This window comes from Piliocolobus tephrosceles, chromosome 11 (assembly GCF_002776525.5).
Source record: "Piliocolobus tephrosceles isolate RC106 chromosome 11, ASM277652v3, whole genome shotgun sequence".
NCBI classification, from domain to species: Eukaryota; Metazoa; Chordata; class Mammalia; order Primates; family Cercopithecidae; genus Piliocolobus; species Piliocolobus tephrosceles.
The window spans coordinates 119,365,983-119,384,056 of NC_045444.1; the positions used below are offsets into that span (position 1 = coordinate 119,365,983).

General features: G+C 45.3%; 1 protein-coding gene across 1 annotated transcript in view; it reads right to left on the reverse strand.

The window, feature by feature from the left end:
* NGEF (neuronal guanine nucleotide exchange factor) overlaps positions 1-17,405 on the reverse strand; it is a 104,073-nt gene extending 86,668 nt beyond the window's left edge. Inside the window, exons 1-2 of the mRNA XM_026447348.1 lie at positions 17,050-17,405; positions 11,923-12,037 (exon numbers count right to left, since the gene is read on the reverse strand). Coding sequence (XP_026303133.1) covers positions 11,923-12,037; positions 17,050-17,329 — 395 coding nt within the window. The 5' untranslated portion in view covers positions 17,330-17,405. The remainder of the gene's footprint in view (positions 1-11,922; positions 12,038-17,049) is intronic.
* Between the last annotated feature and the right edge of the window lie 669 nt (positions 17,406-18,074).

An 18,074-nucleotide genomic window follows, 5' to 3' on the forward strand; every position in this document is an offset into this window, starting at 1 on the left:
CAGTACTGGGACCTCAGTTAGCATCCAAGCAAGGGATGCCAGAAAGGAAATTAATTTATGATGCTCCATTTGTATTTTTATTGCCAAGGGTACTTGGTCTCCTATATTACTAGGGGAGGTGGAAAAATGGGTTATCACCAAAAGGCAGCCCGGCAGCAAACCCCTCTGAGTTAGAGATACTGTACTTCTGCCAGAGCTGCATGGAGTATTCATCTAACCTGGTGACACTGTGACCTCTTTGCAAGAGCCTTGATCTGCACAGTTCCAGGATGCTTCTGGACCAGTCTGCACAGGTGTGTCTTCAAGAGGTCAGTGGTTGAGCTCCTAGATCTCAGCCTCTGCCCGGGAGTCAGCATGCATGCATTCATTCGTTCGTCAATCATTTGCAAGTATCGAGGCCCTCTGGTGTGTTGCACTGTGCCAATTGCTCAGGAAGGAACAAAACTTGGCATGGTCCTATGTGTGAGGAGCTTACAGTCAATGCCACCTGGGCCACCATGGTCAATGGGAAGAGCTGATGATCCTGCCAACCTCCCAGAACTGGGTGGGCAAGACTGAAGGGTCTCTATACTCAAGCTTCTATCTTTTGTGTTTAAAAAAAACAAGCTTTTAAAAAATAAACATAATAAAAACTAAAGTTTTCATTATGGAAAATTTCAAACATATACTGAAACAGACAGAAAAGTATAATGAATTCCCCCAGTACTCATCACCCAGCTTCAAGAGTTCTCATCTCACGGCCAGTCTCTTATCTCCACTCCCACTCACTCTTCCCCGGGCCTGGATTATTTTGAAGCAAATCCCAGACATCATATCACTTCAGCCAAAATATTTCAGACTGTATTTCTATAAGATATTGAGAGTTAAATATAGGTTAAAAATAACTACAATACCATTAGCATGCCTAAAGAGATTATTGATAATTTCTTAACATGATCAAATATTGGCTCAAACACCCCTCCCCACAGTGTGTTCGAAAAAGGATTCAGATAGATCTGTATAATGCAATCCATTGATATTTCTTTAGTCTCTTTTAATTGCTTCCTCTCTTTTTTGTTTTTCTCTTTGCAGTTTTCTCCTGAGACATTGGGGCATTCATCGTGTTTGGATTTGATGATTGTGTCTGCATGGTGTTGTTTAACCTGTTCCTCTCTCCCCTGTGTTTTCTGTAAATTCCTAGTTAGATCTGGAGGCTTGATTAGAGTCAGGCTGCATTTCTTCAGCTCCTGTTTTACTCAGTGTTTGTCCCTGTGTTTAGACACTCTCACAGAACAACGCAAGCTAGCTTCGATAAACACCTGACAAGCTGCCCCAGGCTTACCGAACATGGACTGTACATTTTCATAGAAATACATACAAGGAACAGGAACAGTATGGAAACTGGACATTGCCCAGCATCAGCACTTGAAGACTCACCATGCTGTGCATGAGCCATTGGTGACAATGGGCGATTCCACAGCAATGGCCTTTTTTTTTTTTTTTTTTTTTTTTAGACAGAGCTTCACACCTGTTGCCCTGGCTGGAGTGCAATGGCGCAATTTTGGTTCACCACAACCTCTGTCTCCTGGGTTCAAGTGATTCTCCTGCCTCAGTCTCCTGAGTAGCTAGGATTACAGGCACGTGGCACCATACCCGGCTAATTTTGTATTTTTAGTAGAGAAGGGGTTTCTCCACGTTGGTCAGGCTGGTCTTGAATTCCCGACCTCGGGTGATCTGCCTGCCTCGGCCTCCCAAAGTGCTGGGATTACAGGTGTGAGCCACTGTGCCCGGGAACAATGGCCATTTTTTAGGTGGATCCGTGGATGATAGTCACAATGTTTAACAACCAGGTATGGCACCAACCAGTTAGAGCAGAGCTGTTAACATTTAGTGTGGCTGTCCCGGGCTGTCCCTGCTGAGTGTTGGCCTTGGAGGTGACTCCCGTGTTTAATGCAGGCTGCGCATTCTTGGAGCAATGCACTCTTGCGATTCCCTTTGGCCGTTGCCAGGAAAAGAGGAAGGCCAGTGGGCTAATGCTTTAACAAGGCTGATGCTTGCTTAGTTTATCCAGAAAAATGGTCCCACATATTTTAGATGTAGCCTAATTTTGAATACTAAATATCAACTTATAAAAGCACATATTAAAGTTTTTTTCTTATACATATATTTAGCAATGTGGCACTTTTGTTATATGAAATGATTTCTGGAACTAGAACCCTGATTCATGACCTTGCACTTGTAGGAATAAACTCCCAGTACAACACCTGAACTTGAGGGGACCCCAAGGGACCGAGTCGGTGATGTGCTAGGGGCTTTGGACTTTGCCTCCTGTGGGCAGATTAATATGAACACCCTCCTTCTCACAGCCGTGATTGCCCTGGCCATACCTCACGGGCAGCCTGGAAAGGGGAGGTAATGGGGGTGGAGTCAGAGCCTTTGGGTTCACCGTCTGGCTGTCTCACTAGGTAACTGTGCAGCCTTAGGCTAGGCACCAAATTGTGTTGAGTCTAGGCCTGGAGTGGTGGATCATGCCTGTAATCCCAGCACTTTGGGAGGCGGAAGCGGATGGATCACCTGAGGTCAGGAGTTCGAGACCAGCCTCGCCAACATGGTGAAACCCTATCTCTACTAAAACTACAAAATTAGCCAGGCACGGTGGCACATGCCTGTAATCCCAGCTACTTGGGAGGCTGAAGCAGGAGAATCGCTTGAACCTGGGAGGCAGAGGTTGCAGTGAGACAAGATCGTGCCATTGCACTCCAGCCAGGACAACAAGAGCAAAACTCCATCTCAAAAAACAACACATGGGGATAATGGCCAGAGAATTTAATGAGACGGTGAGTGTAAAGGTGCTTGATGTATGTAAGTTGGCTTCCTGTGCCCCTCTTTACAGAACACCTTTCTGCAGTGGCTGTGCTTCCCTCCTGCCGTGCTGCCCAGCTCACCATGACTCACTGCTGGCTGGTATACTGACGAGGACTTGCAAAGCAGCCTTGGATGAACTCTCTGAGGACGGGCACTGACTACCAAGAAGAACATCCCATGTCCCACATCAGCACCACCCCACATCTTGAAAACTGAAGAACTGGTTCTTGGGTCCATTCTGGGCTTCTGAAGACTCTAAATCTTTAATCTACTGCCTCTAGCCCCAACTGTTCTTATCTCCATTCTCTGCTCTTACCTCACCCAAGGCCCTTTCGGCATTCCCTTGTGTGTGAGACCCAGACTCTAACTCCACTATATATGTTTGGGGTTGCCTGGCTCACCTTCACGTGTCTAAAAATTCCCCCAAGCACAGCTCCCACTGATGAGGTGGGAATGGCCACATTAATCTTGCCCCCTGTTCTTTTAGCTGTTCGACCCAGAGATTAAACACCTGACCCAAGAATGGTCAACCAGATTATTTCCCTTAGAAATTCCTTTTTCCTAAGAGACACAAAAAGGAGTCCCCAGTGACTGTGTGGCCAGCCAAGATGAATGGTCACTGTGGCAATGACTGCCGTTCACATCAACTGCCAGCTGAAAGCCGCAAAGCAGGACAACAGAGCAGTCCACAGACAGAAACAGGGAGGAGGGGGCCTCATGGCCCCCAAGAAGAGGATAAAGTGGCTCTGGTTTTTGATGGCGTCTTCATTCTTGTAAAGATGGAAAGATGGGTTTCATCTCTTCTACCTGGAGTCTCCAGGATTCCAGCACCCTTACAATATCCCTCTTTTACTTGAGCAAATTTGGGTAGGCTTCTGATGTTTGTCATCAAAGCAGCCTTGGCCGGGAAGTAAGACAAAGGTGTCTGCTCTCACCGCTTCTATTCAGCACTATGATTGAAGTCCTTGCGAGTGCAACAAAGCAAGATAAACAAACAGAAGGCATGACGATTGAAAAGAAAGAAATACGGCTGGGCAAGGTGGCTCGTGCCTATAATCCCAGCCCTTTGGGAGGCTGAGGTGGGCGATCGCTTGAGATCAGGAGTTCAAGACCAGCATGGTCAACATGGTGAAACCCTGTCTCTACTGAAAATACAACAACAACAAAAATTAGCCAGGTGTGGTGGTGGGCACCTGTAATCCCAGCTACTTGGGAAGCTGAGGCAGGAGAATCATCTGAGCCCAGGAGGTGGAGGTTGCAGGGGGCCAAGATGGCGCCACTGCACTCCAGCCTGGGTAATAGAGTGAGACTCCATCTCAAAAAGAACGAATAAGCAAATTTATTAAGATCACAGGATACTAGGTGAACATGCAAAAATTAATTTTATTTTTATATACTACCAAAAAATGATTGAAAAATGAAATTAGGAAACACTGGCATTTAAAATAGGATAAAAAACATGAAATACCTATAAACAAATTTATTTAAAATATGTGTAAAACCGTTACGTTAAAAACTACAAATCATTGCTGGATTAATTTAAAGAATATCTAAATAAATGCAAGATTAGGACACGTTCATAGTTTGAACAATTTAAGTTGCCAATATTCAGGTGTCAATGATCACTTAATTTTTTAAAAAATTGACAAAAATTTTATATATTGTATACAATATGTTGTTTTGAAATATATATACCTTGTGGAATGGCTAAGTCAAGCGAGTTAACATATGCATTAAACCTGAAATTTATCTGTAGAGACAGTGCAATTTCAACTGAAATTGTAGCAGATTTTTTTTGGTAGAAATTGACAAACCAATTCCAAAATTTGCATGTATGGAAATGCAAAAGATTTAAAATAGTCAAGAGTATATTTAAAAAGAACAAAGTAGGAGGGTTTACACTACCAGATTTTAAGATTAAGCACAAAGCAACAGTATATAAGACACTATGGTAGTGGCATAAAGATAGACAATTAGATCAATGAAACAGAATAAAAATTCAGAAATAGACCCACATGTCTACAGTCATTGGACTTTTGAAAAAAATACCAATGCAGTTCATTGATGGAACAGAAAGCTTTCCCAATAAACAGTGCTAGAGCCACTAGAGATCTATATGGACCATAGACCCAAATGTGAAAATGAAGAGTCTAAAACTTCCATAAGAAAACGTAGCAGGGTATCTTCATGACTTTGAAGTAGTCAAATATTTCTTAGGATATAAAAGGACAAACAATTAAAAAATTGCTAACTTAGCCTTCATCAAAATTAAAAATTTCTGCTCATTGAAAGAAAATAAACTTGGCTGGGCATGGTGGCTCATGTCTGTAATCCCAGCCCTTTGGGAGGCCGAGGCAGGCAGATCACCTGAGGTCAGGAGTTCGAGACCATCCTGGCCAATATGGTAAAACCCTGTCTGTACTAAATATATAAAAATTAGCTGGGAGTGGTGGCAGGAGTCTGTCATACCAGCGACTTGGGTGGCTGAGGCAGGAGAATTGCTTGGATCTAGAAGGTAGAGGTTGCAGTGAGCCAAGATCGCACCACTGTACTCCAGCCTGGGCAACAGAGCGAGACTCCGACTCAAAAAAAAAAAAAAAAAAAAGACAAGAAACTTAACAGACAAGTAAGTCACAGGCTAGTAGAAAATATTTACAGTATACATATCTGAACAAAGACTTGTGTTCAAGATATATAGAGAGCTCCTACAAATTAAAAATATAATAAAAAATACAAAATGGTTAGGCATCTTAAACATGCACCATGAATGGCCAATAAACATATGAAAAGGTGTTCAACATCTTTAGTTATCAGGAAACCGCAAATTAAAACCATCGTGAGAAACCACAATATAGTAAGACAGACACAAAGACTGACAATTCCAAGGGCTGGCAAGGATCTGGAGCAACTGGAACCTTGATGCCTTGCTGGTGGGAGTGTAAAACAGTACAACCATTTTGATAAATTATTTGCCTGTTTTTAATAAAGTTAAATGTACATCTATCCTAAGACCTAGCAAGTCCACTCCTGGGTATACACCCCAGATAAATGAGTACATACATCCACAAAAAGAATTGTCTAAGGATGTTCATAGCAACTTTATTCATAATGGCTGAAAACTGGAAACAATTCAAATATCCATCAACAGAAGGGTAGATAAGTAAATTGTGGCAATACCTCTCAGTAATAAAAAAGAATAATCTGGGCTGGGTATGGTGGCTTACGCCTGTAATCCCAACACTTTGGGAGGCTGAGGCAGGTGGATCACTTGAGGTCAGGAGTTTGAGACCAGCCTGGCCAATATGGTGAAACACCTGTCTCTATTAAAAATACAAAAATTAGCTGGGTGTAGTGACAGGCACCTGTAATCCCACCTATTTGGGAGGCAGGAGAATCACTTGAACCCAGGAGGTGGAGGTTGCAGTGAACTGAGATTGCACCACTGTACTCCAGCCTGGGCTACAGAGTGAGACTCTGTCTTAAAAAAAAAAAAAAAAAAAAGAACAATCTGGTACACAAAAATTGATGAATTTCAACAATATTACGTTGAGTAACAGAAGTCAGACACTATAGAGTACACACTGTGTGATCCCATTTGTTGTGTGAACCAACAAAACCAGTCTGCTGGTGATAGATGTTAGAAGATGGTTACGTCTGAGAGTTGGATATTGACTTGAAAAAGGGCCCTGAGGGGCCCTCTTGGGGCAATGGAAATGTTTTATATCTTGGTCCAGTTGATGGTCAAGGAGGTGTAGTACCTGTGTAAAAATTCATCAAGCTATAGACCCAAGATCCGAACATTTTATTGTAATGTAAGATGACCTTCAATAAAGCATTATTTAAATCACCTTTATGAATACACTAACGACAGCGACAATTCCAAACACAAACCAGGGAGATGAAATATTTGGGGTGTTTCTGAGATAACTGCTGTAGTCTCTCTTTAATTGTTACCAATCTTTTTGCCATGTAGGGGTTTTTGTTGTTGCTGTTCCTGTTGGTATTTCTCCTCTGCTAAATTTAGATGATGAAATCTGCCTTTCTATGCACAACTCAGGTAAGGAGACAGAGAATGATTTCGCTGTGTGAGAGCAAAATGGACTTCGATAGGAATGGATAAAGACATTGGGAAGGTGACTATGGAAACTGAACCAGAGATGCTCAAAATCAGCGGCGACACTTTGCATCAGGGACCCAGTATGAGAAGACAGAGACACAGAGATGTGGGCAAGAGCAGGGATGTGGATGACATCAGCTATGTGGATGACAGACCTCGCTCAGAATGCTATGGAGCAAGTGAAGCTGGGAGCAAATGACAGAGAATGGGTGAGGACCCCGGGAGTCTCACATCAGACAAGCAGAGATGGAGGGGCTCACTGATGGTCAATGTAGTATGCCCAGGAGAAATGCATATTTTGGACTTTACCTCTAAAAGCAGTAATTCAAAGCCCTCCGAACCTGACAGCCTGTCGGAGGCTTTTGTCTAGAAAATGTCTTCACAGCAGGTGTATCATGACTTATCTCGCCATGGAGATCCAGCTCAGAGAATGTAATAGTGACACGTGGCACGGTGGAGTTGGCAGTTCCTGCTTCAGAGGCAGTCAACATCAATGTACTCACCAAAACCACTGTGCTCACTAAGCCACAAGTCAGAAAGGTCGCAGGTTCATGGGCAAGCTGGACTTGGTGGGGCACAAACAGGAAGGGGCTCACTTCTTCCTCCAGATTCCCCCCTTCACCCTGCTCTGTGGGTTGGCACCACCTGCCTGGGCCTTGTGTGAAACCTCAGGCAGGCCACGTGCAAAGCTTTGCTGGCTACTTGGAAGTTATAAGCAAATGGTCTCTTTCGCTGGGTATTAAAGAGAGCAGCCCAAAGCGATTTCCTGACTGTCTGCTTCTCCCTCTCCAGGTGCAGACCCTGCCACAGCCAAAGCCCCTATCTCTTGCTCCATCTTCTCCCCATCCCCCAGCTGCTGTTTGGGCCCTCAGAGTGGGGGCCCATGGGGGCCCTTAGACATACTTCCCAGAGGTCTCTGACTACAATTCCTTGGCATGTGCAAAGCTCTTAAGCCGGGACTCCAGCAGGAAGTGCTCTTGAGTAGACTCCTTTTCAAACCAGTTCACAGCTGGCTCTCTTCCTAGAGACCCACACGTGGCTCTGAGAAATCACACCTCTCTGCCTTGCCTTTGGTGTAAATGCTTGCCCCATCCCTGCTCAGCCCTGGCCCTCCTCTCCTTGCAGGCTGCTTCAGCCAGTTCGGCTCTGGATGTTTCCGGGTGTGAACCAGGGTCCTGTCCCCAGATTCCAGAGATTTCCAAGTGGATCCCTTGAAGCCCTCCTCATTTGACCTAAGGGGAAAGGCTCCCATGGGGAAGGGTTGGAAACTCACAGCACCCTGACAACTCACAACGCCCCCCAAACAAAACCCAGTAGGCAGCCCCGTCACTCCCCCTTTCATCTAGTGTTAAAATTTGGAAATATTTGTGTTAAAACATTTTTATGTACCAATTGGCAGATAGCCACTGTCCTGAGACCCCTTCTCTCTTCACTCCCAGGGCCCCTTCTTGGCCCCTTGGACTCTTGCTCTGGCGTTGGGTCCTGGTTGTCTGTTATTTTACTCTCACTTCTGTTGATACCCTCCAGTGGGGCTTGGAGGTGGGGACCGAAGGCGGCTTCACTGCCTGTTGTGTCCCAGGTAGGTGGTCAGATATTTATAGTGTTGTTCTTGGCTCTTGGGGCTTAAGCCACATCAGAGACAGCAGGAAACAATTGTCCATTGCTATAGTTTGTATTTTTGTCCCTACACAAATCTCATATTGAAATGTAATCCCCAACGCCTGAGATGGGGCCTGGTGGGAGGTGTTTGGCGGATCCCTCATGTCTAGTGCTGTCTTCGTGATAGTGAGTTCTCACGAGATCTGGATTTTTAAAAGTGTGTGGCACCTCTCACCCCACTCCCTTGCTCCTGCTCCCGCCACATGAGATACCTGCTTTCCTTTTGCATTCCACCAGGATTGGAAGCTTCCTGAGGCCTCCCCAGAAGCAGATGCTGCCATATTTCCTGTATAGCCTGCAGAGCTGTGAGCCAGTCAAACCTCTTTTCTTCATTATTATTATTATTTTTTGAGACAGAGTCTCACTCTGTCACCCAGGCTGGAGTGCAGTGGCATGATCTCAGCTCACTGCAACCTCAGCCTCCTGGATTCAAGCAATTCTCGTGCCTCAGCCTCCTGAGTAGCTGGGATTACAGGCGTGTACTACCATCCTGGACTTATTTTTGTATTTTTAGAAGAGATGGAGTTTTGTCATATTGGCCAGGCTAGTCTCAAACTCCTGACCTCATGTGATCCTCCTCCCTCTTCCTCCCAAAGTACAAACCTCTTTTCTTGTAAATTACCCAGCCTCAGGTATTTCTTAATAGCAATGCAAGTACAGCCTAATCCACCCATAATATCTAATTACATGCAAATAAAGTAGGGGTGTGTGTGTGTGTGTGTGTGTGTGTGTGATCAAGGATCAATGGACAAAGCAACCTCAGGAAGGAAATGTTGCCTCCCCATCTTGTCTTAGGATTCTGCTCTGTTGCCTGGTTCACAATTCCCCAGAGCAGATATAGGGATACAATTTCCCTGTAGCCATTCAGGGATTTGTAGAGATTGAGAAGCTTCTAGGAATTTAGCTTAAAGAAATATTGAGGGCTGGGCATTAGGTTTTGCCACAATGATATTTATCAGAGTGTGGCTTACAAAACAGCAAACATCTGAAACTGTCTTGGGTCGGAGATTGCTGTTGCCTCCCCTGTATCCACTGTCCCCTTCCTCCTCACTGATGGAACCCATTTGCTGAGGGCAGAAGCAGACCTGGCTTTTTTTTTTTTTTGAGACGAAGTTTCGCTCTTGTTGCCCAGGCTGGAGTGCAATGGCGCAATCTCAGCTCACCGCAATCTCCGCCTCCTGGGTTCAAAAGATTCTCCTGCCTCAGCCTCCTGAGTAGCTGGGATTATAGGCATTCGCCACCATGCCTGGCTAATTTTGTATTTTCAGTAGAGATGAGGTTTCTCCATGTTGGTCAGGCTGGTCTCAAACTCCTAACCTCAGGTGATCTGCCCACCTCAGCTTCCCAAAGTGCTGGGATTACAGGTGTGAGCCACCGCACCCAGTCCAGACCTGGCTTTTATTTTATTTTATTTTACTTTATTTTATTTTATTTTTTGAGATGGAATCTCGCTCTGTCGCCCACGCTGGAGTGCAATGGCGTGATCTTGGCTTACTGCAACCTCCACCTTCTGGATTCAAGGGATTCTCCTGCCTCAGCCTCCCAAGTCACTGGGACTATAGGTGTGTACCACACCACTTGGCTAATTTTTGTATATTTTAGTAGAGACGGGGTTTCAACATGTTGGATAGGCTGGTCTCAAACTCCTGACCTCAAGTGATCCACCCGCCTCAGTCTTCCAAAATACTGGATTATAGGCATGAGCCACTGCGCCTGGCCCAGACCTGGCTTTTAAATGACACACCCGTTTCCCAGCCTCCCTTGCTGGTGGAGGTGCCATGTGACCCAGTTTTGGCCAATAAGATATCAGCAGCAATGGTTGTTGGGGTTTCAGGGAATCTCCTTAAGAGCGGGGCAGACCTGGCTGGTGCCACGCCCTTCCCTTGCTGGCTTTTCTCTTTCCCTCCACCTGAGCTGTGGCTGTGATGGCTAGAGCTTTGGCAGTCACCTTGACAGATGATAGAGTAGAATGATAGAGCCTAGGTCCTTGCAGGCATGAAGGAGCTGCAGTCACAACCCTCTAGACTTCTTTCACACAACAGCCAAATAGATCTCTGCCTTGTTAAGCTGTGCTATGTTTTAAAATAAGCAGCTGAATTCGGTACTGACTGATACAACATCCAAAACCCAACAATAGGAGCATAATTAAGAAATCACAATCCAGTCATACTAGAGAATGTTTTATAGTAAGATCTCATTTTATGAAAAGGAAGTATGCATAAACATATAGAAAAAAAACTTGGAGCACATTTACAACATAACAAAACCTCTCTGGGTGGTGGTAGTACAGTGATTTTTTTTTTTTTTTTAATGGGATCTTGCTATGTTACCCAGGCTGGCCTCAAACCCCTGGGCTCAAACGATCTTCTGGCCTCAGCCTCCCAAAGAGCTGGGATTACAGGCACCAGCTGCTGTGCCTGGCCAAGATACAGTGAACTATCTTTTCCTTCCTTCCTTCCTTCCTTCCTTCCTTCCTTCCTTCCTTCCTTCCTTCCTTCCTTCCTTCCTTTCTTTCTTTCTTTCTTTCTTTCTTTCTTTCTTTCCTCCCTTCCTCCCTCCCTCCCTTCCTCCCTCCCTTCCTCCCTCCCTCCCCTGCTTCCCTCATTTTTTGGAGACAGAGTCTCACTCCATCACCAGGACTGGAGTGCACTGGCTCTATCTCACCTCACTGCAACCTCCACATCCCGGGTTCAAGCGATTCTCTTGCCTCAGCCTCCTGAGTAGCTGGGATTACAAGCAAGTGCCACCACACCCGGCTATTTTTTTTGTATTTTTAGTAGAGCCAGGGTTTCCCCATGTTGGCCAGGCTGGTCTCAAACTCCTGGCCTCAAGTGATCTGCCTGCCTTGGCCTCCCAAAATGCTGAGATTAGAGGCGTGAGCCACCGCGCCAGGCTATGATTTTTCTATTCTATTTCTTGATGTATGTAGTATTTAAAATTTCCTAGTTTTGTGACAGATGAGTAACAATAGTGTTTTTGTTACTTGTGCCTGTACTCCCAGCTCTTTGGGACGCTGAGACTGGAGTATTGTTTGAGCCCAGGAGTTTGAGGCCAGCCTGGGTAACATAGCAAGACCCCATCACAGCCCACAAATATTTAAAAACAAAATTACTGTATGAAACAATAGTTTTTTTTTTTTTGAAATTATGGAGTTTTAATTTTTATTTTTTTTTAGCATGGGCAACCAAAAGTTACCATTTCTTTTTAACATGATACCCTTGTAACCCTGTCAAGTCTTTGCAGCAGTGACCTCTGGTGCATCTTTCCCAGACCAGCATTCCTCATAATCTGCCATCTCTTACCTCGTCTTCTGGGCTTCTGGGCCTGACTGCACTGCTGTTCTCCAAGGAGGCATTCTGCTCCAGGGGATATTCATGGTCAGGGACTCATTTACAGATTTTCCATTGTCCTGTGAATCTGTGACATTTCAGAAATGGAGCAAGTTAGAAGATATAGATCAACCCTTTTCAGGCAATTCTCTGCAAGCCTAGGATAGTAGCAGCAGTCACGCTAGAAGGTGGAGGACACAGAGTGGGAAGGGCTGTCCCTCCCCTCACTCCTCAAAGGGGAGTTTGTCACACCTCATGCTGTGTCAGATGGCCTGGGATGCCATCCCTACGAAAATTATAATTATGGGCCGGGTGCCATGGCTCACACCTGTAATCCCAGCACTTTGGGAGGCCGACGCGGGTGGATCACCTGAGGTCAGGATTTTGAGACCAGCCTAGCCAACATGGTGAAACCCCATCTCTACTAAAAATGCAAAAATTAGCCGGACATGGTAGCGGATGCCTGTGATCCAAGCTACCTGGGAAGCTGAGGCAGGAGAATTGCTTAAACCTGACAGGCAGAGGTTGCAGTGAGCTGAGATCATGCCACTGCACTCCAGCTTGGATGAAAAAAAAAAAGAAAATTATAATGATGGTATAAGCAACTTCATATACATTTACGTATACATAAACATACATACGTAGTCAGTGGAAAAAAAATATTGGAAATAAGAATACAAACCTGGCTAATGTTTAGAGGGTAACAAAGCCATAACCATTGGTGTTATTTCTGCTGGTCAAAAATCACTGGCAACTTGCCAATATTTTAGCATCTAACAGTTCCCAAGTCCTAATCAATATTAAATAATGAGTCAAGTGAGCCTCCTCCAGAAAGTCTGCTCACCCGGGAGTGGGATGTTTAGGCAATGATCTGCTATAATTTTGAAGGGGTACTCATTTTGCGGATGAGACAGAGATCTCTATGTCCCATCAGTCCCCACCCCATGCTCTTTCTCACCATCTAGGTCAAGCAGGACATTTTCTCCTTGGACTCTTGGATCAGGAAGCACTGAACAGTCAAAAGAATTCACTCCAAGGAGGTGACATGAAGAAGTCACTGTAAAAATAAAACTGCAAGGCCAGGAGCAGTGGCTCATGCCTATAATCCTAGCACGTTGGGAGGCCGAGGTGGGAGGATCACTTGAGGTCAGGAGTTCGAGACCAGCCTGGCCAACATGGTGAAACCCTGTCTCTATTAAAAATACAAAAATTAGGCTGAGCATGGTGGTTCATGCCTGTAATCCCAGCACTTTGGGAGGCCAAGGCGGGCGGATCACGAGGTCAGGAGATCGACACCATCCTGGCTAACACAATGAAACCCCGTCTCCACTAAAAATACAAAAAATTAGCCAGGTATAGTGGTGGGCGCCTGTAGTCCCAGGTACTCTGGAGGCTGAGGCAGGAGAATGGCGTGAACCCAGGAGACAGAGCTTGCAGTGAGCCGAGATAGCACCACTGCATTCCAGCCTGGATGACAGAGTGAGACTCTGCCTCAAAAAAAAAAAAAAAAAAAAAATTAGCCGGACATAGTGGCAGGCACCTGTGGTCCCAGCTACTTGGGAGGCTGAGGCAGAATAATTGCTTGAATCCAGGAAGTGAAGGCTGCAGTGAGCTGAGCTCGCACTACTGTACTCCAACCTGGGCAACAGAGCGAGACTCCGTTTCAAACAAACAAACAACCTCTGAAAATCTGATGAAAATGTTTATGAACTGACATAAAGGCCACCTTTGGGGATAGCACTGTTCTGTCTGTCTGGTGTCAGCATCCTTGACTCAGCTTGGGGAGGTCACAAACTGGAGGTTCTTTCCCCAGCGGCCCTGTTTCCCTCCCCAGCTTCATCCCAGAACAGCCCTACACCTCCCTTTTCTTGCAACCCTGAAAGACCTCCCTGACCCCCAACCTTGGCAGCTGCAGCTGCCTTTCTGTCTGCTTATAATGCCCTACCCGTGCCCAGTCCAACAAGGTGGTAGCTAGCCACATCTGGCTACTGTGCACTTGAAATGTGGCAGGCAAATGTGACTGAGGAGGGGAATATCTCATTTTATTTAATGTAATTTAAATTTAAAAGTACAAACTCATATTGATTCTGTTGTTGGAAAACTTTTAAGGGTATTTGGATCAATTTGGGTATGTAAATCCACTTTTCTGACTGTACATTTTATGCAATCTAAATCCAGATCAAGTATTTCCAATGAAAATTTGGCATGCGAATTGAGAGGGGCTGCAAATATAAAATACTCAACAGATTTCAAAGACTTCGTGCAAAAAAAAAAGGAATGTAAACCATTTCACTGATGTTTTTATATTGATTATTAACTGCAGGATAAAATTGCACTTTTTGCATCTGCTGGGTTAATACAATGCATTGTTAAAATTAATTTCACTTATTTATTTGTACTTTTTAAATGTGGCCACTGGAGAATTTAAAATGATATGTGTGGCGTGCAGCATATTTCTGTTGAATGGCACTGCTGTAACCACTTTCTCCATCTACACAGGCTTTGGAGCCAGAGGGATCTGAACTCCAGCTCAATCTGTACTGCACAATAGCTGTGTGATTCTGGGTAAGTGGCTCAATCTCCGTGGGCCTCAGTTGTTTATTTTTGATCTGTAAAATGGGTATGGTAAGAATACGCTTGAAATGTCTGCCTAGCACACTAGCACAGCCACTGGGTACCTGCATGAAATCAACCAAGTTCACTCCCACTCTCTCCCCAGCCGTGTCCTTATCCATTTTTGTGTTTTTTTTTGAGATGGAGTCTCACTCTTTTGCCCTGGCTGGAGTGTAGTGGCATGGTTTTGGTTCACAGCAATCTCTGCCTCCCGGGTTCAAGCGATTTTCCTGCCTCAGCTTCCTGAGCAGCTGGGTTTACAAGCGTACACCACCATGCCTGGCTAATTTTTGTATTTTTAGTAGAGACCGAGTTTCACCATGTTGGCCAGGCTGGTCTCAAACCCCTGACCTCAGATGATCCACCCGCCTTGGCCTCCCAAAGTGCTGGGATTATAGGCGTGAGCCACTGCGCCCAGCCATCCTTACCCATTTGTCAAGACCCATCTGAAATATCATCTTCTTTGGGAAGCCCTTTCCTAACCCCAGCAGAAGGGTCTAGTGCTTTGCCTTTATCTCTCCTGTAAACTTTCACACATGGCTTGCAGTAAAATGACATCATTACAATATTGTGGGTTCCTCAAAGGCAGAGACTCCAGCTTCCTTGTGTGTGAGTGTGCTTTTAGCTTTTAGTATATGGGAAATTTCAAACATATGGAAAAGTTGAGCTTCCATGACGATAGTGTTTGGGTGAAGGAGAAAGGACAAGATGGAGGAAGGTGAACAAGAAGGCACAATCCATGTTGCTTCCGGGTTCTTCCTCACCAACTTTCCTGCGCACGGGAAAATGCAGCCCACGTCTGGGAACTTGCAGATCAACCGAGCATGCACCAGGTGACGTCAATCCGAAGAGATCCAAACTTACCCGGCCACGCCTATGGAGACGCCCCTATCACACCCTTATCCCGCCCACTGCCCTCCCCCTTCCAGTACCAATGCATAAAAGTCCGCTGCCGGCAGGAGCCGGTGTGACTTCTTCAGCCCCCACATTCGTGGACCGGGGAGCCTCACCTGAGAGCGCGGGCGTGACTTCCCTGGCCCCCCACACCTGAGGACCAGAGAACCTCGCCCGAGAGTGTGTGCATATTTGCAATAAAAGGCTGCCGTTTTCTTATGTACTTTGGCCTCATGTTTAATTACTTAGCTCTCCTAAATTAAGTTACATTAAATTAAATTAAGACATAATATTTCAGTCATTGTATTTTTCTTGCTTAACTCAGTGCTTGATACATGATTTTGTTAGTGTTTGTGGTGGACGGCAACAGCCACAAATTCTACCACCATGGAGTGGTGAAGTCAATTTCCCCACCCCTTTTGGTCTGGGCTGGCCTTGTGGGCTGGTTTGACTGACAGAACATGGTGGAAGGGACTATGAAAGGTCTCAGTCTCTCAGTCTAGGCCTCAAGATGCCAGGCAGCTTCTGCTCTTGCTCTCTCAGAACCTGACTGCCATGTGCATAAGCCTGGGCCAGCCTGCTGGGGGATGAGAGACCACATGGAGCAGAGTCAGGCAGTCCCAGTTCACAGACCACCAGAGAGATGAGTGAGGCTGTCCTCCACCTTCCAAACCCAGAAGAGCCACCAGCTGACTGTGGAGGTTAGGCAAACTGGCCCAGACACAGGAACCACTAAACCATCCCCCAGAATCATGAGAAATAAGAAATATTGTTGTTTTAAGTCTCTATATTTTGAGGGGAGTTTAATGTGTGGCAAACAGCTATCCAATACAGGGTTTAATGAATGTTTTTGAATGCACTGATGAAGTCTCTGGATTTAGCAGGGGTTGCCACTCTGGCACACTCAGGGTAGCACATACAGTCTGGTGGCAGCTGCTGTGCCTCCAGGGCTGGGAGACTGTCACACGTTCTGCACCCCCAGCAGGCTTCCCGTCAGCCACAGGAGCATGTCAAAAGGAAAAGAGTCTGTAGCACAACACCCCATTAGTAAAGTTTTCTGAACTTTATTCTGCTCAATACATATATTTTGAGCAGATAAAATGTGCTAGGCACTGGTCTAAATGATTAAGAAGTCTTGCTGCAAATCTATTCCCAAGGTTTTAATCTCATTTATTTTCAGGGCAGCAGAAGCTTTGGCTGTGGCAGTCACAGTGAGAGAACAGGGCAGAACCTCACCACTGAGAAAATTCATGTTCCCAGATGACCCCTAATGTGGATGGCTCTAAGTCTCCCTCCTAGAATGCATGTACAGCGAGGGGTGTTTTGCTGAATTCTAGAACAAGAAATCTCTTTTCAATAGAACCCAGTCTAGTTGTCTAACCTGGGTCAACCCTTTCTCCTAAGTACACATGTCATCATAGCGGAGGAATTTGGGTTCTTTAGATAATGGTTTTAAAATGTGCTACCCTGTTGAAACTGTCCTTGGTACTTCTCAATGCCACTTACCCTTTCTCATTTAATGAGGACTTTTCAGCGCTGATGACTCCAACTGGATGTAAGGAAACAGCTGTGACAGTTGTCCCTGATACTGACCTGCCAGGCAGCTGGCGTTCCGTTCGGGGGTGTCTCTGGCCTTGGCTTTGCTTCTGCGTCTTATGGAGCGATTGAAGATGGAATTTCTCTTAATTGGGAAGTGGCTATGAGGCTCTTTGTCTTGGATATCCTGGTCAGCTTGAAAAGTCTCCTCTTTGTCTGGGAGTAACTCAGGTTTCACCTTAGCTGGTTCATCATCAGTGTTCCATTGATCACTCGTGGAAATCACTCGTGATTTCCTCTGGGTCTTTTCCAAATCTTCAGATTCTTTGGTCTCCATGGAAATAGAGCCAGCTGTTTCTCAGCAGAACAACTGGAGGTCAATGACTTTCCCAAGCTTCACTGGTGTGAGTGCTTTAGAATAGACAGAAAACAATTTTCAGTTAGAGTCATCAGGTTAAGTATTCTATTCAGACAGTGGAATTCCACTCCCATTCGAATTTGATGAAATGCAGGATAATCTGCACATCCTGATATCCACGTCTTCGCCACTGAAAATTACAGCTTAATCTCTGCAATTTGGAGGCATTCATGTATCATTTTATAATTGCCATTTGTTTATATTATTCATAGGATGCACTTTTAGTGGGAAATGTTTAAAGTGGCTTGCAAAACTACATTCGAATAAACACTTCTTAAATAATTCCAGAGAAAAAGAGTAGCAGAAATAGTGAGGGAATTCCGGGAAAGCATGGAGAGGGACCGTAAATGTCTAGACAGGAAAAGAAAGTCTTGAAAGATGAGAAAGGGTTGCCGGCTGGTGCGAGGTCTCACAATGGTAAGTTTAGACATGGGCAAGGTTGATCCCCAAGGCGACAAACCTTGCCATCGGCGGCCAAGTCTAGTGGGTGCATTAGTGACCTCTCTGGTGGAACAATGTATGGCTGTGGTAGAAGAATAAGGTCCCCCCCATCCCACAGCCACCCCACCATGGGCTGGAGAAACAGAATGGTTACCTCCCTCTGGGGTGACCATATAGCATATCATCTGAACTAGGACAATTTTCACAGGAAAAGGGGGATATC